This window comes from Xenopus laevis, chromosome 6L (assembly GCF_017654675.1).
Source record: "Xenopus laevis strain J_2021 chromosome 6L, Xenopus_laevis_v10.1, whole genome shotgun sequence".
Classification (NCBI taxonomy): Eukaryota; Metazoa; Chordata; class Amphibia; order Anura; family Pipidae; genus Xenopus; species Xenopus laevis.
The window spans coordinates 38,508,109-38,531,771 of NC_054381.1; the positions used below are offsets into that span (position 1 = coordinate 38,508,109).

General features: G+C 37.5%; 1 protein-coding gene across 3 annotated transcripts in view; it reads right to left on the minus strand.

Annotated features, from left to right (window-relative positions):
- snx13.L (sorting nexin 13 L homeolog) overlaps positions 1–23,663 on the minus strand; it is a 91,110-nt gene that overhangs the window by 26,142 nt on the left and 41,305 nt on the right. For 2 of the 3 annotated variants that reach the window (XM_041565957.1, XM_018267380.2), the window contains exons 5-16: positions 20,611–20,700; positions 18,395–18,516; positions 17,966–18,087; positions 16,530–16,631; positions 14,905–14,993; positions 11,336–11,419; positions 10,344–10,482; positions 9,020–9,108; positions 6,294–6,393; positions 4,281–4,474; positions 2,942–3,046; positions 821–953 (exon numbers count right to left, since the gene is read on the minus strand). In XM_041565957.1, the coding sequence (XP_041421891.1) occupies positions 821–953; positions 2,942–3,046; positions 4,281–4,474; positions 6,294–6,393; positions 9,020–9,108; positions 10,344–10,482; positions 11,336–11,419; positions 14,905–14,993; positions 16,530–16,631; positions 17,966–18,087; positions 18,395–18,516; positions 20,611–20,700 (1,369 nt within the window). The remainder of the gene's footprint in view (positions 1–820; positions 954–2,941; positions 3,047–4,280; positions 4,475–6,293; positions 6,394–9,019; positions 9,109–10,343; positions 10,483–11,335; positions 11,420–14,904; positions 14,994–16,529; positions 16,632–17,965; positions 18,088–18,394; positions 18,517–20,610; positions 20,701–23,663) is intronic. The other variant, XM_041565958.1, reaches the window with a different exon arrangement.

Consider the following 23,663-nt stretch of genomic DNA (forward strand, 5'->3'; position numbering starts at 1 on the left):
CCGAAAGTCGGGCCGGTTAAAAAATCCCGTTGCAATGCGGACACATCTGTGCGTCTATACTGTCCCACAATCTGACTGCCCGTATCGGATCCATTCTGATCCGATCATTGGGCCCTAGGTCCCACAATTGGATCAGCCCAATATTGCCCACTTCAATGTGGGCATATCAGGGGAGAGATCCACTCGTTTGGCAACATCGTCTATGGCCACCTTAACAATGTTTCCTTTTTTATTTGTAAAGTTTTTTTTTTTTGTGGGAAAAAAAAAAACAAAGAAAATCTGCTTGTCATGCCACTATGCTAAGAGGTAAATTATTTATCACAATGCTTTTCTGCACATAGTTATTTGCAGCTGACACAAAAAGAAATTCAACATAAGCATAAGCCTTGCTTAAACTGGGTATATAAATAAAGATCTTGCCTCAATCTGGCCATCCATGTACTGAGCTACATAAACTGCACTGTTTGACCACTGCAGACCTATCAGAAGACCACTGCATCAATGAGCCAATGTTTTTCCTGGCTGATAAATATCTGGACCATTTTCAGATATTGGTTGGGCAGGTCCTATATAATTTGCTAGCTCAATCTGCCCGATTCTCAGGTTTTATCAGCCTGTGCAAGGCCATCTTAAGTCAAAATGTCTGTGACATCTTCAGTATCAACACTTTTTATAGCCCACATGGGAAAATATTGTTAAGGTTTATAGTTGCAATAAATAGTGCTCATAGAACTGCACAGAAAACATTTCATTGAGAAATAAGGAGCCTGAGAGAATTTACAGTCGATGAACCATAGGACTAAATGAAAACATGAATTACCTCCATCTCCATCATCCGACCCTTTAAAACTTGGCTCCTTTAACATGTCGAGCTCTGCCAGCATTCGGATATAGAGAGTGTTGTGACGGAACGATGGGTAAAATCTTTCATGGCGCAGCATCATGTCGTAAACCTAAATGTCAAAGGCACAGGTCACATGTTGTTGAATGTAAATATGTTATGGCTACAGAGTTGAGATGTTCTGCCCGTGGCCCTGCAGCTGGTGGACTAAACTCTGATGAACTTTAGCAACATCTGGAAGGCCAGGAGCATAAGACATAGAGAGCAATAATATGAGAACATTTCTAACTGAACAAAGTTTGCCTCAGGCTCTAGAACACCTACGTACATATACATACTGTTAGGCCCATAAATCTTTGGACAGAGAATTTTTTCTAATTTTGGTTCTGTACATTACCACAATGAATTTTAAATGAAACAACTCAGATGCAGTTGAACTGCAGACTTCAGCTTTAATTCAGTGTGTTGAACAAAAAGATTGCATAAAAATGTGAGAAACTAAAGTCTTTAGCAAAAGAAACCCTACCCCCACCACACTTTTTACTCCTCAGCACAGATTTAGGCATCGGAGTTCCACACAGCCATCTTCCAGGTCTTTGGTAAGCAGAGTCAGAGACCGTCAAGTGGCGCATTCGCAGTTGGAGCAATTTACAGGTTTGCGACAACTGCGCATGTGCCGAAATGGCCATAAATTGCAAAAGTGCCGGAAGAAGACACAAAGACCCGGAAGATGCGGTGATCTCCAATGCTTGAATCTGCGCCTAGGGGTGAGTAAAAAGTTAGGGGCATTTCCCAGGGGGGCAGTTAGACTGGGGAGGGGTCTAGATGGGGTGAGGGGAAGGGGTTTTTTTTTTTTGCTAAAGGGTTGAATTCTCCTTTAAAGGACAAGGAACCCTCAAAACTTGAAGTTTCCGAAAACAATGGCCCACCCTGGAACAGACCTTCTGCACATAGACTAAGGGGTATATTTATCAAAGAGTGAAGTTAGAGGTCGCCACAGTCCTCTAGAGTGAAATTCCGCCACTCTCCATTCATTTCTGTTGGATTTTTATCAATGGGGGAAAGTGAAAGTTCATCCTTTGATAAATACAACAAACGGGAGGGGGGGTGTTCGGTTTGCGCCGACTAGGTTTCCTTCCCCTTTAAGGGTTATGTAATAAAATACAGTTCAGAGACTGGAGGGGATGGGTGGTGGGAAGCATGCTGGCGTCTCCCCTCATGTTTTATACCTTGCATGTCATTCAGATGAACAAGGTACAGAGCAGCAGGGAACGCAACCCAAATCGGGGGCCTTATTCTTAAGGCCTGCCTTAGGGCATGGCAAGTCGCACCTCCTGACACTGTGCTCAACATTTTTCATCTGGCAAAGGAGGGTGCAATTGCTCCCAGGATGAGCACCAAGGGATGTGCTCTTGGATCAAGAATGATCCACATTAAAGTGCAATAACATATAGAAGGTAGAAAAATGTCTTATTGGTTGCTATGGGTTACTGCACCAGGAAACATTTAGAACCTTTACATTTAGTACCTTTACATACGTTTGACTTCCAACCAAAAATGTGATATAAAAACGATACTTTTATTGGTTAAAAGGGATACACTGCAAGCCTTCAACACACACTGGTCCCTCCTTCATGACAATTTCTATGGCACATATGGGATATGTAATAAAAGTCACGAGGCTGGCAACAGGCCTAGTACACATAGTAGGTTTTCTTTCAAACAGATGGCCAGTAAATGTTACCTGCAGATTGGACACTATGGGTTACTAGACCTGTTGCAGATTTTATCATATTAATGCCATAATTTAACTTACAAAATTGGCAAACACAATCTTTTTGTGTAGGGATTGATAAATAATAAAGAGGGTATTTGGGTAAAAGTAGAAGACTAACAACTATTATTAAATGGGCAGTATACTCTCTTGCTCAACATATGTGATCATATATGTGACATATATGATCAGGGCTTGTGCTGAACATACTTTACTTTTTATCCACAAAAAAACTGTGGTTTCTCTTTTTCTTGAGGTAAACAGGGCAAATGTGAAGCTGAAGCTACTCCATTTTTGGTCTTTGTGAAGGTAGATCAAATACTCACCTTTCTCTGTATGTCATCAAAAATTTCAGGTGTTGGATCTTCGCTGTTCAAGGTCTCTTCAAGCTTTCCTAATAAGTAGTCATCAATATGGACTCTAGGTGATGCCTGAAAGAGAGACAATGAATTTTTGAGTGAAATAGATGGAAAGACCAATGGGAATGTCCTGATGTGAAACCATGGGAGCCCACACTGTTACATCAAAATGTCAGTCAGCATGAAGCAGTATTCAGCCACAACACCTCCTTAATCTTGCCATCAACATGTGGTCAAACTACAAGTGTTCCAATGGGAAAAACCGGGGGGGTGACTCTATATATCTGGGTGTGACCTAAAACAACCTAGTGTTGGCTGGTATAGAAGTAGAAATCCAGTTTATGTCAGGAGAAGTGAACTACTACGAAGCCAAAGTGATTTTTTTGGGGTGGGGGGATCTATGTGTATTTGCTGCTCATTTTACAGGGGCATTTAATACCTGTACAGCATTTGCAGCTTTATATGACCAAAACAATCCTTCCACCCACTAAAGACAAAAATTAATTAATGGAAAAAATAACTGCAGATGTTTCTGTTTGGCAATTGTGAAATTGCCAATATTGCCCAGCAGATGGCATCAGGTGATTAAAAAACAGACTCTCCATAAACAACCAAACCTCTCATTCATATATATTGTTTGTACATTTGGCTAAAAAACAGTTTAAAAACACAGTTTCGCTCAAGCAAATACACTTTGCAACTATTCATACAGTTGCTTTCATTTTCTATCTTGTAGTCGATTGCTCCAAGCTAATTGCTGATTGGTTGCAAACGTGAACTAGAGGTAGGCAGAAGAGGCACAAGCCTAGGGTGCAAAGCTTGGTGGGTGCCAGGCACATGCCTTGTCTGTGTCCCCTCACTAACCAGTTAAACTCCCCCAAGTAAAAAGTGTTTGTTTGCTGCATGTGCCAAGGAGTTGGGGGCAACCCGTCTAGCACTCATGCAATTTAGCACCCGTGTTAGCAAATGAGCCCTATTTTTTGTGCAAAGATGTAAACACAACTTCAGCAGGGAACACTTTTAAAATTTGCACATATATAGCGTATGTGTTATTCTTTTCCAATCTGTTAAATTTAGGCAGAAACATGTCATGTTCAGGCATGTTCCATGCAAAGGTCATGCAAACTTGTATTCCAGAAGAAAATCAAGAAAACATGCAATTTGACCAAGGGTTTTCAAAAGCCTTTACACAACGGTATGTACAGAGGTGTATTATTAAACTGCATCATATAAATGGGAACATGAACATAATAGTTCACAATAAGACTAATGCACATAAAGTAGAGCAAATAAAAATGCTTTGTACCTTCTCAGATAAATACTGTTCATACACTCCAACCGCTGCAGCTCGTAGCAAACCTTTTGTTTGGTTGGTTTGATGGTTTCCGTCCCTTTGTCGGCTGTGCAGAACCTCAAGTTGCTGCTGCGCTGTGACTCGGTATCCTTCCACCGTCAGCCAGAAGAAGAGATGTGCTTGCCCTCCGGTCTGCTGCATAAAATCTACAGCAAGGAACACGAAGAGAAGGTTCAATATGTAAAATGAAATATACTGCTTCCTCGCCATAATACTGCCACAAAACATTTGTAACTATTACTGTGTACTGCATCAATGTTACACAATCCACATACCAAAAAAGGTCTTCACTGCTTTGATCCACTTGACCTTTCAGAGTCAGGAAAGAATTATATTCACCTGAACTTGATGGACATGTTTTTTTTCTACTTTAACAACTATGTTACATTAATCCACATTAAACTAAATTCTTTATCTGAAAAGTATGACTTAAAGTTTTTTTTTTTTTTTATAATTGAGACTGTTTACTGAATTCTTTCTATTCCAGACCCAGTATCTATAGAGTGATATAAGCTGCAGGCATCTGTTTTTCCCTTTGCTGTATGAATAAAGCATTGAGAAAATGTATAAGCTGTCATGAGGTTACAGTACCATCCAGCTACAGACACAACAAGTACTAGTAGAAGTAGATACTGTATGTGGTTACTCACATGCAGGTCCGGACTGAGAATTAAAATAGGCCCTGGCATTTCAGGTGCACAGAGGCCCAATCAGCCCCCACCAGCCCACTAAATACTGACTTTCTATGGGTCCTTGTAGCAGCCCCTCTGGCATTTGCCAGAACCCACAGATTGCCAGTCCGGGCCTGCTCACATGTGGTATTCAACAAATACAAGACATTCTGCTCTAATGAAATGAAAGGTTGTTGCACTGAATTTTAAAGTGGGGGATATACTGACAAAAAAAACAAAACCTCCTATTTAACTTTTACAATAAAGTTTTGTGATGCTGACAACTATAAACACGGGCTCTTTCAAATTGGACAATCACATTGTGTGGCTGCCTTTACAGTAACTCTCACAAGATAAAGGCAAACACAGAATCATTTATACTTTCATTTAGCTGTATTTAGCTGTATTTTCAGCCTGCATGTGGTGTGCACAAGTAAATGAGGGTTCTTGCAGTAAAGACCAAACATTGTGCATTACTGCACAATCATTAAAGAAAGCTTTTTATTTTATAGACTTCTAGCCACAAAACAGCAAAATAACAGTTAATTAGCAAATTATATTTTTTTTAATATTTTTTGATTAGCAGATAATAAAACACAAGCTTTTGGGGACCACTATATTTTCTGGTTTTGATCTATGGGTAACACTCTGCTATTTTCCCTTTTCAGTATTTAAAATCTGCAGTGCAGGGAAATAACAACCTCCTATCTCTTAAACTTAGCCTTTAATCTTCAGGGTAACTGTATACATTGTAGAGAGTTATTTATATGCAATTATTGTTCTGTTCCAACTCCTTTGTATAAATCAGCCTCCTGCCAAAAACTAAGCACGGTGCTGCTGGGATCAACCACCATGTAAGCTTAAGGCTGGTATCAGGTAAAACAACCATTTAGTTAAAAGGTGATAAATGGGAATAAACAATGTGTCTCATTAACTTTAATAAGACAAAACAGAACATAAATCTTCTGATATATGTGTAGATTTTCTTTTAAATAACCACACATTGTTTATCTTGGTTTTTTTATAAACACACTGTAAAAATAGGACTGGGAAGCTCACTTTCTACATACAAGTAGAACCCCCATTTTACGTTTTTCAGGGGACCAGAACAAAATGGTGTATAATCCAGGAAAATGTAAAATCAGGGAAATGTATTATGCATAATATATAGGCGGGACCACAAAACAACAATGTAAAAATGAGGAAAAACTTAAAATCAAGGGATGCAAAACTGAGGTTTCACTGTAATCAAAAATCCAACTGGACAAAAAAAAAAAAGAATGTATTCGCTTACCCAGAAAAAACTGTAGTGCAACATTGTCTATAAGAATTTTGTCCAATGGGACTGTGCAAAGTTTTCCATAGTTTGCAGCCAACTTCAAAGTGTCAATTTCCTAAAGGGAAAAATAGACCAGCATTTCTATGGCAAGTAATCTCATGCATGCACAACACATTAGGGATCAATTAACATTGTATGGGGCAGGTACGGTTGCCACGTTTTCTGGAAAAAAATACTGCCCTTCCTATATATTTATCTTTTTTCCCTATTAATAACATTTTTACTGGCCAGGCCGGTAAAATACCAGCCAGGTGGCAACCCTAAGGGCAGGGTGCAAAGTGTAATAAACTGCCATGTTTTCCTCTCTTTGCACCCTGCACTGTGCTAAGCACCCAGTGATCCGGATCATCATGCTCTAGAATGGAGAGCATGTAAAGACCTGTGCCTCTCCAGCAGAGCTGAATTTATGAGGGATAGGAGTGCCCCTATCTCAATCCCTAACTTGTGCATCTTTAATATATGGAGTGTGGGTATGCAGCTGGGCCCTGACTGTCCTATGGCTGCAACTTATCATAAAATGTAGAATTCTTCAGCCTGATGCATTAGAATAATAGGGCATCTAAATCAATCTAGTAAACACCAGTTGTTATTCGGCAAATACAATATATATTGTGCCGTGTAAGGGATTTAGTGCCAGTCCTCGGCACTTGTGTTTGGTCCTCTTTACTGGGTTTTTGGCACAAGCAGCTCTATTCTGAGCAAGGGAGCCCTTTGCATATGAGCTGTCTTAGAAAAACAAGTATAGAGCTAACCCTAAACATTACACCAATTGAATGATGTAATATTTAAAGGTATACATGTGGACATGAACATTCCCTTTAGCAGAGTACACACAAATTTAAAGCCACGGCACACAATTGCAGAGACCACAATTGCGGAGTGCAGAAAAAATTGTGCTTGAAAACACATAACCAATTACAGGTATGGGACCTGTAATCCAGAGTGCTCGGGACCTGGGGTTTTCCATATTTGGATCTTCATACCTTAAGTCTACTAGAAAGTCATGTAAACATTGAATAGACTAGTTAAGCTTCCAATAAAGACTAAGGTAATTATATTTTAGTTGTGTTAATGTACAAGGTACTGTTTTATTATTACAGAGAAAAGGGAAATCATTTTTAAAAATTTGTATTATTTGTATAAAAATGAGTCTATGGGAGACAGCCTTTGCGTAATTTGGAGCTTTCTGGATAACGGGTTTCCAGATAATGGATCCCATACCTGTACTTATTTGGACCCCCCCCATCTTTAGGAGTGAATGAAATATAATATTTGACAGACAACTAAAAAGAAATTAAGAGGGGTAATATGCACTAGGTGCTCACAGACAATCCACATTGCAGGTGCAATTTGTGGCCACTTGCACTTCATACATAGTCAGATTCAAATCTCTGCATCTAATTCAGGAAACACAAAACTTTGTCCCAATTACTGGTGGGTGAATATTACAGGGGAGAATATTGCATAGCAGACACCTTTGCCTATATACTGTAAAAAATGGGTCTGCCCAATGTCCTTAAAGTGGACCTGTCACCCAGACACAAAAAAATCTGTGTAATAAAAGTCCTTTTCAAATTAAACATGAAATCCAATTTCTATTTTTTATTTAAGCATTCATAGCTGTTGTAAGCTCATTTAAAAATCTCAGCTGTCAATCAAATATTGTCTGCCCCTCCTCTATGCCATGGGCATAGAGGCGGGGCAGACAATTACTTTCACTTTCCATTCAGCACTTCCTAGATGTCACTGCTCTCCCCACATTCCCCCGTTCTCTTTACCATTTAATTGTGTAACCAGTGCATGGGAATGGATATCAGGTCCCCCATTCTGGTGCACAAACAAGATTCTGAGATGATGCAAGGCTTTCCTTAAAAGCAGTGTCCACAAAATGGCTCCTGCCTGCTTGCTATAATTATGAATTCCCAGACTGAAGGAAACAAGATTCAAACAATTTATATAGTGTAATTAAAGTTCATTTTGCTTGACTAATGTGATAAAATAGGATTCTGAATAATTTTTTTGGGTGACGGGTCCCCTTTAAAGGGGTGGTTCACCTTTGAGTTAACTTTTAGTATGTTATAGAATGGTCAATTCTAAGCAACTTTTCAACTGGTCTTCATTATTTATTTTTTATAGTTTTATAATTATTTGCCTTTTTCTTCTGGCTTTTTCCAGCTTTCAAATGTGCGTCGCTGACCCCACCTAAAGATCAAATGCTCTGTAAGGCTTTAAATACATTGTTATTGCTACTTTTTAATATTCATCTTTCTAGTAAGGTCCTCTCCTAGTCATATTCGAGTCTCTTATTCAAATCAATGAATGGTTGCTTAGGTAATTTGTCCATTAGCAACCAGATTACTTTAAATGTAAATTGAAGAGCTGCTGAATAAAAATCTAAATAACTCAATAACCACAAATAATACAAAATGAAAACCAGTTGCGAAATTGTCTCAGAATATCACTCTCTACATCATGTTAAGTTAATGCAAAGGTGAACAATCCCTATAAGTTTAACATTTTTTGGAAAATGTTTTATTTGTTGAAAAGGTGTAACAGGACAACAAACTCTCTTCTCTGACCATGAGAGTTTTGAAAGTATGACCATTCCAGTCTATTTCTTACATGTTCTTACATATTCATACAATAAAAGCAAACAATCTTTTATCTATTTTATCACTTACTTTCCCCGACTGCAATCTCTGTATTCTTGTTTCACATGCTTTCTTTACAAAGAGTAAGCTGTTTATCTGATTTTTTATAGTGTTGATATCTGGTAGAAATGAAACATAAAATGAGTAGGTCATTTTCAAGAGAACCCGGAGTACATATAAATCAATCCCAGGAACAGGGGAAAAAGCTTACTTTGCTACTTTTTAATCCTAACATATATGAAATTTACAACATTAACATTGAGATGTTTCCTGCTTATTTTATACACACGGGCCACTAAACTGTGTGTTGTGTCAGTTTAATTACATGGGGAAGTCATGGCAGGAGGCATTAAGTATTTTTATGACTCCCAGTTTGAACAGGATTGACTTGGAGCAATGTATACAAGCAACTATTTAATGTAATACACTCACAAGGTAAAGCCGACTTAAATAAAGGTAATAAAGTATACTGCACCCTTTTCTGTGGTCGCAGCTAAAATGCACATTAACAGAATACTGCAATCAAGTGCAACATATTGGCTAATGCAGCAAGAATATTTACAGATAATGATGTGTCAGTATGACTATGCTTATATTTAACTTGCCAGTGCAGTTAACAGCTGAGGCAGTACAATGAATACAGGTTTTGTACATTTAACTGGGAAGCGATAAGGGCTACAGATTGGGGTTTCAAGATATCAGACTTGTTCAAATCAGCCCCTAAAGGGATACTGTCATGGGAAAAAAAAATTTTTCAAAATGAATCAGTTAATAGTACTGCTCAAACAGAATTCTGCACTGAAATCCATTTCTCAAAAGAGCAAACAGATTTTTTTATATTCAATTTTGAAATCTGACATGGGGCTAGACATACTGTCAAATTCTGTTGAGGTTTTGAGAAGCTAAGCTTAGGGGTCGTCACTAATTATCCAACAGAAAATGAGGTTTGTCTGTAATATAAGCTGATGCTACAAGACTGATTATTAAATCTGATGCTAGTTGCACTGGTTTATGTACTGCCATGTAGTAACAATCTGTATTAATTACTAATCAGCCTTATATTGTGACATTTCTATTCTATGTGTTCTGTATATTGTGAGTGGGTCCCTAAGCTCAGTAAGTGACAGCAGCACAGAGCATGTGCAGTGAATCAGCAGAAAAGAAGATGGGGAGCTACTGGGGCATCTTTGGAGACACAGATCTTTACTGCTAAAGGGTAATGGTTGGCTTGGGCTGGTATAAAAGCCCAAAACACAATGTACAACATTTCTAGTTCACTTCTTTAGCTACGCTTTAGTTCTCCTTTAATTCAAAATTGCTGCAAACTGAGTAAAGACAATTCAGTCACACATACCATCTCCAACAGTATCCAAAGAACGAAGATACTGCAGTTCGTCTGCAGCTTTGTCTCTCACAGCTTCCAATTCTCCTATATTGTCACTTAATTTAATAACATTCATAAAGGCCTCGTAGTTGCAACTGAAATCATGAATCTGAAAACAAAGGGGTAAATGTGTGAAGAAAAGAAGAGGTGAAGCATCATGCAATTAGCATGTCCTGACATACTCCTGTGCACTATAGATAACTACAGCAGCATCAATTTTGTTGACCCAGTTATTGGTATTATTTCTGACTTTGCACTCCATAAACATAATTACTAATGAATTAAATGATTTGCAGGCTTCATAATTTATAGGTGTTTACAACCATACATAACCACTAAAAGTTTTCTGGGGGCTACCTTTGGCACATACACCAAAACATAGTACAGGAGAGCAGGAAAGGTTCCAACTATTAAAGGCCTATTTATCAAAATTCAAACTTGTGAATTTTAGAGGTTTTTGGGTTATTTACATTTTTATAAATCTCGAAATTTTATCAAATTGAAATGTTTACTTATTAAAATCTAATCTAAAAAAACCTCAACGTGAAAAAAATTTGAATGAATTTCGATTTGAGTTTTCGGGTCAATTCTATTTATCCGAGTTATAATAATTTGATTTTATTAATAAATTTCGATTGGTGGAATTTCGAGTTCATGGGACTTTATGGTCGAAATTCGACCTTTGATAAATGTGCCTCCCAGTGTGCATTTTGTAACACTAGTATATATTATAAATAAATGGGTGTGCATTTTACAACACTAATATATATTACGAATAGGTAGAATTCTACTGGATTAATGAAGAAACATGGGAAGCGTTTGCTCTGTTCAGTAACAGAAGAACTACTGCTCTACTGCAGAGTTGGTGAAGCAAACATAGATTTGGTTAGTATGGCACATGGATCCAAAAGACTTCATAAAAAAGATAGAAGAAAAGCTAAGAATAGTTTTTCTGAACTCACCATCCAAATGATATATTGATTAATATAATCAGGATCACTGAGCTGGTTTATTAAAGGAAGAAGAATTCCTCGTGAAAGGATTTCCTGTATGCAAAAAATAAAGAATAAAGTTTTAAACAATATATTTAGTGGGCTGCTAAACTATCTCTATAGGCAATGCATGAACAACAACTTTTCGTATAGTGTCTGGCAGTTTATTGGGTGATCACAGGTAAACAAACGCAACGTCACCATGTTCAATGCCAAACATTAGCTGAAAGGTCACAGCCATAGGAGACTGGGGCAAGCACAAGTACAGGTATGGGATCTGTAACCCAGAAAACCATTATCCAGAAAGCTCAAAATTACAAGATGGCCGTCTCCCATATGCTCCTTTTTTTATCCAAGTTTGTTAAATTTTTTCTCTGTAATAATAAAACAGTAGCATGTACTTGATCCAAATTATGATATAATTAATCTTTATTGGAAGCAAAACCAGCAGGTTAGATTTATTTAATGTTTACGTGATTTTGTAGAAGACTTAAGGTTTGAGGATCCAAATTATGAAAAGATCTGTTATCTGGAAAACTCCAGGTCTCGAGCATTCTTGATAACAGGTCCCATAACTGTAGTCATAAGTGAGGAATGGCTTTTCACCATCTGGTAACCTGACAGAAAGGTCTAGTTTTGGAATATGCCAGGACATCACTGCGTGCTCGAAAGCATTATGTTAACAGTGGTGGAATAATGGTCTTGCCGTTTCCCATTGTTTAGGATCGGGTGCCTAATTCTATTGATCCTCTATTCTATTGTAGAGTACAGTGACATTTTTAACATTTTTAAAACCTTTATCAAAGGTTAAATTTTGAATTTATGCGAATTTAGTTTTTTTACTCTAATAAACTTTAATATACACAAAATTCGAAAGGGAGGTTATTTAAGGCAAAATGTGAACTTCTAAGATTCAATCAAATAGTTCCGACCCAAAAATAGGAATCGAATTCGAAACTAGTTTTCCCACGGAAAAAAACTTGAATACCAGGAAGGCAATTAACATATTCAAATGGTTCAACGGATCTCTGCCACTGACTTGTAAATGAACTCAGCAGGTTTAAGGTGGTGAATATTCTAATTAGAACTGTTTTCATTCGAATTGGGGGATTCGAATTCAAATGTGTGAATTTTGACACCAAAAAAAAATATAAAATTAGAATTTACTATTCGACCCTTAATAAATCTGCCCCTCAATGTATTTCAACGAGAGAGAAAAAAAGTCAGTCAGACACCATCAGATTTTATCTCCTCAGATGAAGATGCAGCGTGGAGGGTTCATATCCCATAGTAATGACACCTTGGATAGAACATTTTACAGGTAGTTTACACATCAGATTTTTATATTGGTCCCATTATATTTTGACCCATGCAACTACATTCTACTTGTAGGATGAGTTATGTTGATCCGATACCATCCTACAAAATCTCCTGTGTAGTTTAGCCCTTAATTAATTACTAAAAAAGCTCAGGCGCCCACCTATATTACACAAGACTATATAGATAGTAGCATGGATCATCTCTAAAGAGCACTATGGTTTCTCTAGTTCAATACGTTATAGAATTGCCAAATCTAATTAACTTATTAACTGGTCTTCTTTTTTTATTTTTTATATTTTTTGAATTATGTGCGTTTTTCTTCTGATTCTTTCTAGCTTTCAAATGGGGGTCACTGACTCCATCTTCAAAATAAATGCTCTATAGGGCTACGGATGTATTGTTATTGCTACTTTTTATTACTCATCTTTCCACTAGTCATATTCCAGTCTCTTAGGCAAATCAAAGCATGGTTGCTAGGGTAATTTGGCACCTAGCAACCAGATTGCTGAAAATGCAAACTGGAGAGCTGCTGAAAAAAAGACAAATAACTCAAAAACCACAAATAATGAAAAATTAAAACCAAATGCAAATTATCTCAGAATATCACTCTCTACATCATACTAAAAGTTAACTCAAAGGTGAACATCCCCTTTAGGCATAAATGTTTGAATGACAATACCGTCAAAACTGCGATGCTTTCATAGACTGAATTCCTGTTTTCATTTGTAATCAGCCTATGGAAGGATCACGCCGCCCCCAACCCAGTGTCACTGAAACGGCTCAGAAGGTCTTTTAGCAGTGTCGGAGGGTCGGGTGAATGCAGGTTTGCGGTGGCTGGGGGGTGGCTTTGCGGGGGGCTTTGAGGGGAATGATTACGGGTTCAGCATTTACTTTATACTGACAAGTTCCTATGATTTTTTTATAGGAACATGTCAGTATCGTTTAAAAATATTCAGGCTGTAGTTTCTCCTACTCAATGTAACTGAATGTGTCGAAGTGGGACCTAGATTTTTTTGTTGTTCTTATATCTACCAGCTAGCTGTTATCTTGTGTGAGAGAGCTGCTATCTGGTTACCTTCCCATTGTTCTGTTGTTAGGCTGCTAGGGGGAAAGGGATGGGGTTGATATCACTCCAGTACAGCAGTAAAAAGTGACTGAAGTTTATCAGAACACAAGTCACATAAATGGGGCTCCCGGGAAACTGACAATATGTTAAGCCCCATGTCAGATTTCAAAATTAAATATAAAAAAATCTGTTTGCTCTTTTACGAAACAGATTTCAGTGCAGAAGTCTGCTGGAGCAGCACTATTAAAGGAGAAGGAAAGTAAAAAAATTATTCCTACTTCATTTGGTTCCTCAATATGCCCCCTCCTGAAACGCTATATTGTAAAGTCCGATGTTGCTGCTGTTTCCGCGCACAATCATCTTGAAGATGCGGCGCTTGGCATAGTTTGGCGCCGCCATTTTAAACTTGTCGCGTCATTTCCGCCCTGCGTTTGATCGTCATTGCGCATGCGCTCCCTTCGTGACCCCTTGACGTCACCTGAGACGCATCTGAGACGCATCTGAGACGCATCTGCTTGCCAACACGGAATCAACGTGTAAGCAGGAGCGCTATTGGCTGCTTAGAGAATGGGGCAGGATTAGAGAGGTCAGCGATGACGTCAGCATGGATCACGTGATTAAAACTTCAGCACTGAACACGGAACCTTGAAGTTTAATCTGCGCATGCACAGGGCACTGGAGATCCATTCTGCGCATGCGCATGCCCTATTCTGAGCGATTTCTGGACAGCAGACAGGGTATGTGATTTTATACATGTTTAAACTTATTTTTACATCGATTGCTGCTAAAATATTTATGTCAAAACTAAGGAGGGAAAGGATACTGGCACAGATACATATTTATCATTGGCAATACTTGGAGCATAATATCGTTTTTGACTTTCCTTCTCCTTTAAGTGAGGCATTTTGAAAAAATAAAAAAAAATATGTTTTTCCATTACAGTATCCCTTTAAACAATGACAGTGTCCTTTTAACATTTTATTTATCACATCTTCAAAGGTAAACACAAAACAATCAGTTTACAGCTTGAAAATATTTCAGTATCATGGCAGTAGAAACATAATGAATACAAGCACAAGATTCAATCCTTTGTTCCGCAGGGACAGAAACTGAGACACAAAAACATATTTGCAATGAATATAAAAGGGCTTACCCTCACACAATATCGCATGATTTTATTCTGGAAGTCTCCAGGAGGTAGCAATAAATATAGTAAAACTTCACATAAATCCTTTAGGCACCCTAAAATATATATAAGCACACACATTGTGTCAGTTATGTACTGTATGAGATAAACACATGTAGTCCAAGAGAAAAACACACAAACACAGGAAAAGAAGTACTCTTAAAGCACAATCACAAAAGTTCTAGTGTCATGCCCAGTACAAATTAAATACTTAACCTGAATATATTTAGTAAAGAAAAATGCAATGTTTGTGTGTCTAAAAGTTCTGGAAATAAAGCCAGAGAACTGGAGATTCTGCAACATTAGATGGAATATTTTGTGTTATATATTTAGCAAGAAAAGTAATGGAAAAAAACTGATAGTATTTTGGGTTTGTGTTTTTTTATCCTAGGCTCAGCACTTGTACATTAGCCATACACAAGCCACAGATGCTTTCAGAAAACAGTACAATCCATTAAAATGCCTTAAACATAGTCTTTAATATTAATCTTAAAAAAACATTTTGGGAGGCCCATTTATCAAAGGTCGAATTTTTTACAATATACTCAAAATTCGACTGGGAGGTTATTTAAGAAAAAATTAGAATGCCTAATATTCGGTCAAATGGTTCTGACCCGAAAATTCTAATCGTATTTGATTTGTACAGATCGAATTTTTCTCCAGAAAAAACCTTAAATGTCAGGAAGGCTAGTAACATCTCCAAATGGCTCATTGGACCTCTTGCCATTGAGTTGTACATGAACTCGGCAGGTTTTAGGTGGCGATTATTCAAATTAGGACTGTTTCTATTGTCAAGGTGTGATAAATCTCATATTGAAATTTACATTCGAATAGGGGGAATAACATTAAAATGTGTGAATTTTTAAACTCGAGAATTAGAATCGACTATTCAACCCTTGATAAATCTGCCCCTAAGTCTCAGGGTGTTAGGCTGTGGCCTGTAGGGAGTGTGTCTTAAATATAGTCTTTATTATTTATCTTAAAGTAACATTTTTAAGTCTCAGGGTGTTAGGCTGTGGCATGTAGGGAGTGTGCCTTAAATATAGTCTTTAATATTTATCTTAAAGGAACATTTTTAAGTCTCAGGGTGTGGCCTGTAAAGAGTGTGTGGGATTTGAAAATGTCAGTGGTTGGATTTTGGCAAAATAGGGACATGGCTCGGGCAGAGACATGTCTGTGCATGTGAGGAGCCCACAACTCTGAGGGCCAAGGTGATGGGGGCAATAATTGGGGCTCCCTAGAGGGGCCTGCTAACTTTATAATGTGGAATCCCATGAGAAGTGGGAATGCATGCTACCATTAAAAGGTTAACAGCAGCATGGTACAGCCTGTGAATCAACCTAATCAATTCATCTGCATTCTCTATTTTTTCACAGATTTTTAAATTACATACATGATGGGTAATTGGTTTCTCATGGTTTCTTAGAAGTGTAAAGCCTAAAATGTTTGTCATGCATCACATTTTACAATATTTTGTTATATTCAACAGTCTCTTGGCAAACAGACGTTAGGATTGTGAGAATTAATATATATATATTTATATATTATCACTTAAAGCTTAGCTACTTTTTCTATAATAAATATTCAACAACCTTCCTCGTCTTTGGATGAAGTGCAGACAAGGTCACGGCAGACACATTTTTCCATCTCAACTTCAACCTCGAAAAAAGTATCTATAAAATCTTCAGTTTTATCTGTATATACAATTAAAGAAAAACAAGAAATAGTTATTGCTTTAAAGCCTCTCCAAGTATAGGTTTGCATATGAAAGGGACACAAAATATAATAACATGGGTTTCTGATGTCCTTCATTGCCCCTGTGGTACTTGTTCTCACCCAGATCCTATGCAAGTGTAGCAAGGTAGAATAAGAGCGGTAGTATTTGCTTTCAAGGTTTTATTTAATATTACTGATTTGATCCATTGTGTGTTTATGGGCTGTGCCAAGCCATTTATATGCATAGCTCAGCAACTAGAGTGCTCAGGTTAACTAGCGGATATGGCTATTGTTCACAACCTAATTTATATCCTGTCTTCATAGTCTTAGTTTCTTTTAAGTGCCCTACAGTGTTGTAGCGATGGCTGCAGCCAGTCATCCAAGTATAAGCAATGACCCCCACAATGGAATGCTGGAGACAGCTGTACAACAATTGCGTAGGTATTTCAATGCCCCAAAGTACTTGGCAATTCAGCTAATCATTGTGAGTCTTCCCATGACAGGAAATCCTAAAATGAACACGGACTCCTGCGACACACCAAGTCGGATAAAATACGATTTTATTCCATGGAGTGCGTGCTCATTTTAGGATTTCCTTGCATCTCACCCTAACGCAATGGGTTCGGGGAACAGTACCCGGTCCACCCATCTTCATCGGTGAGTGCGAACTATCTACATATCGTTTGAGTAAATGTGCTGAGAAGGCTGACCCCTCTAGAGCCAGACCTGGGGCTTTGTACCGAGGTCAATTTTTACATTGAGTGAGCTTCAGTTCTTTATTAGGAATTGCTGAGTATTTAACACTCTGATAGAGCTGAGGGTTTTTCTTGTTTGTCTTCCCATGACATCAGCAATGATGCCACATGAGCTCACCTACACTAGTGGTCTACAATGAAGACACTCAGATCTAGTAGAGCTACACACCCATGTGGCCCCAGGATAGGCAATCTGGATTTTTAAGCAACTGCAGCTTACTGCCATCCAGAAAGACAAATAATTAAAGTGCTAAACTCTGATCTCCATTCCTACAATGTCCATGCTCATTTGCTGATTTGTGTTACCGAATACACTGCTCTATACATAGACTGTGGGAGCATGATAATGGTATCCCTGTCAAAAAATTCTGGAAAACACATGATTACAAAATTGTAAGCAACATTCAACCACAAAGTAATGCAAGTGGTTAATGTGTTACAGTTCTCTAATCCTAATACGGAATTAGCAAAGATAACTATCAGTCTATTGGTGATACTAATTTAGATGACTAAGGGTAGTCTAAGCCCAATAACGTTTCCCACTCACAAATCAGTACCTTTCTTTTGATCTTCCTTTTCTGCCATTTTTTGTTGCGCTTTTCTGAACACTCGAAGATGAGTGGCAAAGTCATCAACTAAACGGGTGGTAAAATAAGGCTGCCAGTCAATTTCTTTTGACCTTGAAGAGAAAGGGATACATGAAATGTGTTGGCACATAGTTCCAAGTAAATATAATAATAAAGCCAGAGTTATATAAATGCATTGTACATTTGAGCACATTAATCACATTATATATCTTATCAGTATTCTTTGTTAAAGGCCCAATAAACTTAACATATTTGTAGCTGCATAAACACATATTATTCATAGCATTTACAAATATATGAGTATAGCATAAGTTTCCAAAGGTTCTACTTATTATTATTATGCAGATTATGAAAGAGATATTTGTGTTCACTTTAGAATTTTAAATAAAATTAGCTTACCTAGTAGAAAACTGTACAAGCGCATTCTGGAGAGTTTGCCTGATTTCAAGGAGAAAAGATTCATCCTCACTTAGTGTGTAATACCAGTACTGGACATAATCCCTCAATGAAAATTGTATAACCTAAAATAAAAAGCACGGACTTCAAACCATGTAATAGTAAGCCCATTTCTAGGCTACTTCCTACAGGGGCGATCCTGGCCCCTCCACCACCTGAGGCAGCAGCAGTTGTTGCTGCCCCCACTCCCCCGGAAATTCACTCTTAAAGTACCAGGAGCAGCATTTTTGCTGCCCCTGGTACCTAGTGGGCCGCTGCCGCCTGAGGCGACAGCCTCAACTTGTCTCATTGGCGAAGCACCCCTGAGCTGAAATAATTTTTTTCTCCACCAGTGGACATTGTTACCAACAAGATTTGCGTGCTTTTCAACTTCATAGCAATCTCTAATCCTACAAATAGCCACTACTTTTATTTATTGTTACATTACTTATCACATTCCAATAATATATATTATATATATTATGGCTTTTTCATTAGACAGGGAGACTATTGCTTAGCACCCACTACTTCTGCATAAACGCATGTATTTAACTGTTAAGTATTAACTTTATATAAAGAATTAAATAAAGTGTGGAGGGCATGTGTTCTTTATTTGTATGTGTCCATCACTATATGTTGAAAAACTTTTCGAAGATTAGAGGTAGGGAGTATGTCAATGATATAAGTAAACTCATCCCAAGGTGAAACATGAGGGTAGTATATGAGGATTGAAAGCCTTAGGGATAGAAAAAATACTTATGGGTTTGAGAGGTGTCTAAATTAACAGCTCTTAAAAACTGAATCAATGTGTATTCATGAATTGGAAACTTTGACTCTCAAAGGGAAAAATGGGGACCTAGAAATTGCCTTGAAAGGGATATTAGTGATCTCCAATCTTAGAGGATTGCCGAAACACATTCTAAGGCCAGATGCACAGGTAAACAGTTAAATAAATGGTCTCCATGTATAATGAAAAAGCCAGTTTATAAATTAATATTTATTATTGAAATGTGATAATTGATCTAATAATCTAAGTAAGAGGTAGCAGCTATTTGAAGAAATAGAGATCGTTGTGAAATTGAAACGCACACAATTCTGGTAGGTATCGATGTCTACAGGTGGGGTGGCTGCGGATGTAACAAGTGATTTTTTAATATTTGTGGACACAGAAAATGTTTGCCAGCTAAGTACAAACTGAAGAAAAGAAAAAAAAAGATCCACTGAGCAATAATTTTAAGTGCTTATATACACTCTAACAAATAAGGGCAAAGGAGAACATTGGCATAAAGTCCTTTTTATACTGGGATAGTGTTCCAGAAGGCGTGCAACAACAATACCCTATATCCCCAAAATTGCATTCCACTGTGTATGTGCCAGTCTGAATCTACAGAGAGATGGTGTAATATTTTATCCCCTAAAAGGAACACTGGTTATTTTACTTTACAACTCACACAGTGGGGTAGTATACTTACTGTTTAACTTGAGTCCACTGAAAAAGTGGTGAAAGTATGTAACAGTTTTTGCCTTAATCTAACCCCTAACTTACATAGCTCAAAGTCAACATACATTCATGTAATGCAATGCTTATCAAAAATCATTACAATTTATTTTACAAAACCAAGGCAATTTAACTTATACAGGCGTGGGATCCGTTATCCGGAACCCGTTATCCAGAAACCTCCAAATCATGGGAAGGCTGTCTCCCATAGACTCCATTTTATCCAAATTATTAAAATTTTTAAAGATGATTTCCTTTTTCTCTATAATAATAAAACAGTACCTTGTATTTGATTCAAACTAAGATATAATTAATGCTTATTGGAGGCAAAACCAACCTATTGGGTTTATTTAATGTTTACATGATTTTCTACTAGACTTAAGGTATGAAGATCCAAATTACGGAAAGATCCATTATTGGGAAAACCCAAGATCCCAAGCATTCTAGATAACAGGTTCCATATCTGTACTAACTCAAGCAGCTACAAAATGCACATACTATATTTATAACCAGGTGGTGGATGAGACAAAAGCTTGGATAACTCTGACTCCAAACATCCCATATAAAAGATCCTTTATTTATTTATTTATTTTATTTAAGTCTGCGCCATTTACAAAATGCCCACATCCCATACCTACTGTACAGTTAATAATGCATTGAGATCCTATGGTTAGAAATGTACCTGCTGCAGGGGCTCATCAATCATACTGGCACCTGTTATTCTTCTGTCAATCTTGATGGTTCTAGGTTCAAGTTTAATTTCTTCCAAACACTGTCAAAACATGAAGGGCAGAGTGATAAACTGATCCAAATAGAACTATGCAGTAAAACAGAACTTTTACCAAGGATTTCTCTAGAAGTTAAGAGAAACATTATATTGAGCCAGTTCTTCTCCTGAAAGAGGTGAATGTTTTGGACATCTTTTCCTGTTTAACGTATGAGAAACACTTGACTAAAATCCACTGAAAGTGCTGCTTGACTGAGGTCTTTAGATATATACAGCAACCTAAACTCCCATAAATTCGTAAATTCAACTAATCGAAATTATCTTAAAAAAAATCTATTTCGCGTGAATACAATCGACCCGAAAACTCTAAATCAAATTAAATTCGATTCGAATTTTAAAAACTTGATTTGAGTTTTTTCTCCGAAAAGAACTAGAATGCCAGGAAGGCTGCAAACAACTCCAAATTGGACCTCTCCCATCGACTTAAACAGCAATTCGGCAGATTTTAGGTGGCGAATAGTCTAATTCGGGTTCTTAAAGGGCCAGAGTATGATACATCTCAAAAATCTAATTTTTTTAAAAACTCGATTTGAATTTGAATAACTCCCTAGTCGAATTTGACAGTTTTGACCATAAAATACCTTGAAAATTTGAATTTTCAATTCAACCCTTGATAAATCTGCCCTTAGTTGTTTTAAGCCAACACAAATAGGAATGACATTTTAAACAAAGATTTTATATGATCTTGAACAGAGACTATTGGAAAAAAAACTCTTACTCATTAGATATCATGCAACTTCCAAATACAGCGGCAACACAAAATATTTCAGAATTGTTTTAGAAATAAAGCAGGACTATTTTAACAACGATTTGAAGCTAGTCGCCAAATGAGTGGAATGTATTCACTGCCCATGTTGGTCCTCAACCCATGGGATTTCTCAGTAATTCCACTTGATATCTGACTAAGCCTTGATCCCCTATCAATTAGGGAGGCTGCTGCTTTCTCCCCATACACAGGCCACTCTGGACTAAACCAACAATGGTCCTTTTATGGAGAGCTCACAACAGACAATTAAAATGTAAATAGGGAAAGCTAAACATGCCAGTCTGCCTTTAAACATCTATAGAAAATAAAAAAATGCAGTCAAGTTCATCAAGTTATTTCTAAACAAATTATCCAGTGTCTTTCTTTAGCTGATCTGGGAGAATTTCCCAACTCTTCATCATGTTCTGAAAGGGCTCATTAAATCTTTCAAAATGTGTCAGATCATTATTTGCCAATTCTGATGTAAACACTGCTTGTGTCCAAAAAAAAGACTAGACTATAAATCTGACGGCTATTTCTGCACTGTTCTTGGAAAAAAAATAGCTGTCTAGAGTAATTGAAGAGCATTGTCTGCAGTAAAAAGGAGAACCTTAGGCGACCTAACGCTCAGCAGTTTTCAGCAAATTAACAGAAATGAAAACAAGACAATTGCTATTAAATAAATGAATGGAAGTTGGTGTAGGAGTGAACAAGGAATGCAGAGTGAGGAAAATGGTGGGCTTGCTATCCAAAGTGAAGGAGGAGTTTGCTATAAGGTGAGTAAGGAAGCAGAATGGTAGACTTTTCATTTCAGTGGTTTTCAGATACATCACCAGAAATAAGACCTTTTTCAATTACTTTCTATTATCTTTTGTGCCCGCTTTTCTAATATAGAAGTTTAATTTTTCAACTTCTTTATAGTGATGTGGGGTCGAGTCTCCCTCAACCTGCACCCAACCCTAACCCACCCCCTGCAAAGTCTTTATTAAGAAATAACTTACAGATTCTCCTCTTCAGAAACGGCTACAGGGTGACGATCCATCGCGCGGCACTCGATTTCTCGAGCGCCGCACAATGGATCGTCGCCCTGTCTCTGTTTCCCGAAGAGGAGCGGAAGCGGAGAATCGGTAAGTTATTTCTTAAAGGGATCGTGTCATCGGAAAACGTTTTTTTTCCAAAACGCATCAGTTAATAGTGCTACTCCAGCAGAATGCTGCACTGAAATCCATTTCTCAAAAGAGCAAACAGATTTTTTTATATTCAATTTTGAAATCTGACATGGGGCTAGACATTCTGTCAATTTCCCAGCTGCCCCTGGTCATGTGACTTGTGCCTGCACTTTAGGAGAGAAATGCTTTCTGGCAGGCTGCTGTTTTTCCTTCTCAATGTAAATGAATGTGTGTCTCAGTGGGACATGGGTTTTTACTATTGAGTGTTGTTCTCAGATCTACCAGGCAGCTGTTATCTCGTTACCTTCTCATTGTTCTTTTGTTTGGCTGATGGGGGAGGAGAAGGGAGGGGGATATCACTCCAACTTGCAGTACAGCAGTAAAGAGTGATTGAAGTTTATCAGAGCACAAGTCACATGACTTGGGGCAGCTGGGAAATTGACAATATGTCTAGCCCAATGTCAGATTTCAAAATTGAATATAAAAAAATCTGTTTGCTCTTTTGAGAAATGGATTTCAGAGCAAAATTCTGCAGTTAACTGATTAATTTTGAAAAAAATGTTTTTTCCCATGACAGTATCCCTTTAATAAAGACTTTGCGAATTTAAAGTTAAAAGTGTCTTGGAGTTTTTTTTTCGTTAAGTACAAACAAATTTTTGTAAAAATTTTTTTTTTGTTACTGGTCTTTTAAAGACAGCTGTTAGAATTGAGACAATAGTTGCTAATATTCCACAGATGCTGCAGAAAAATCAATTAACTACCTGGATTACAGAACTGCCAGACTGAAACACCAGAGACAGGAACATTATACTTTAAACTTGGTAAAATGGAGAGCAATTGAAAAAAACAGGTTAACAGGTGAACAATCTGAAAACAACTGAACTGAAAAAAAGTTTTGGAAGGTGAACAAGCCCTTTAAGGCAGAAAATTAAATGATCAGTGAGGTGAATAGAGACAAAGACACAAAAAATAACCTATTGAAATTTTATGCAGATCTCAGCATGTTTTTCTGGTGCCTTTATTTGAATGCTTTG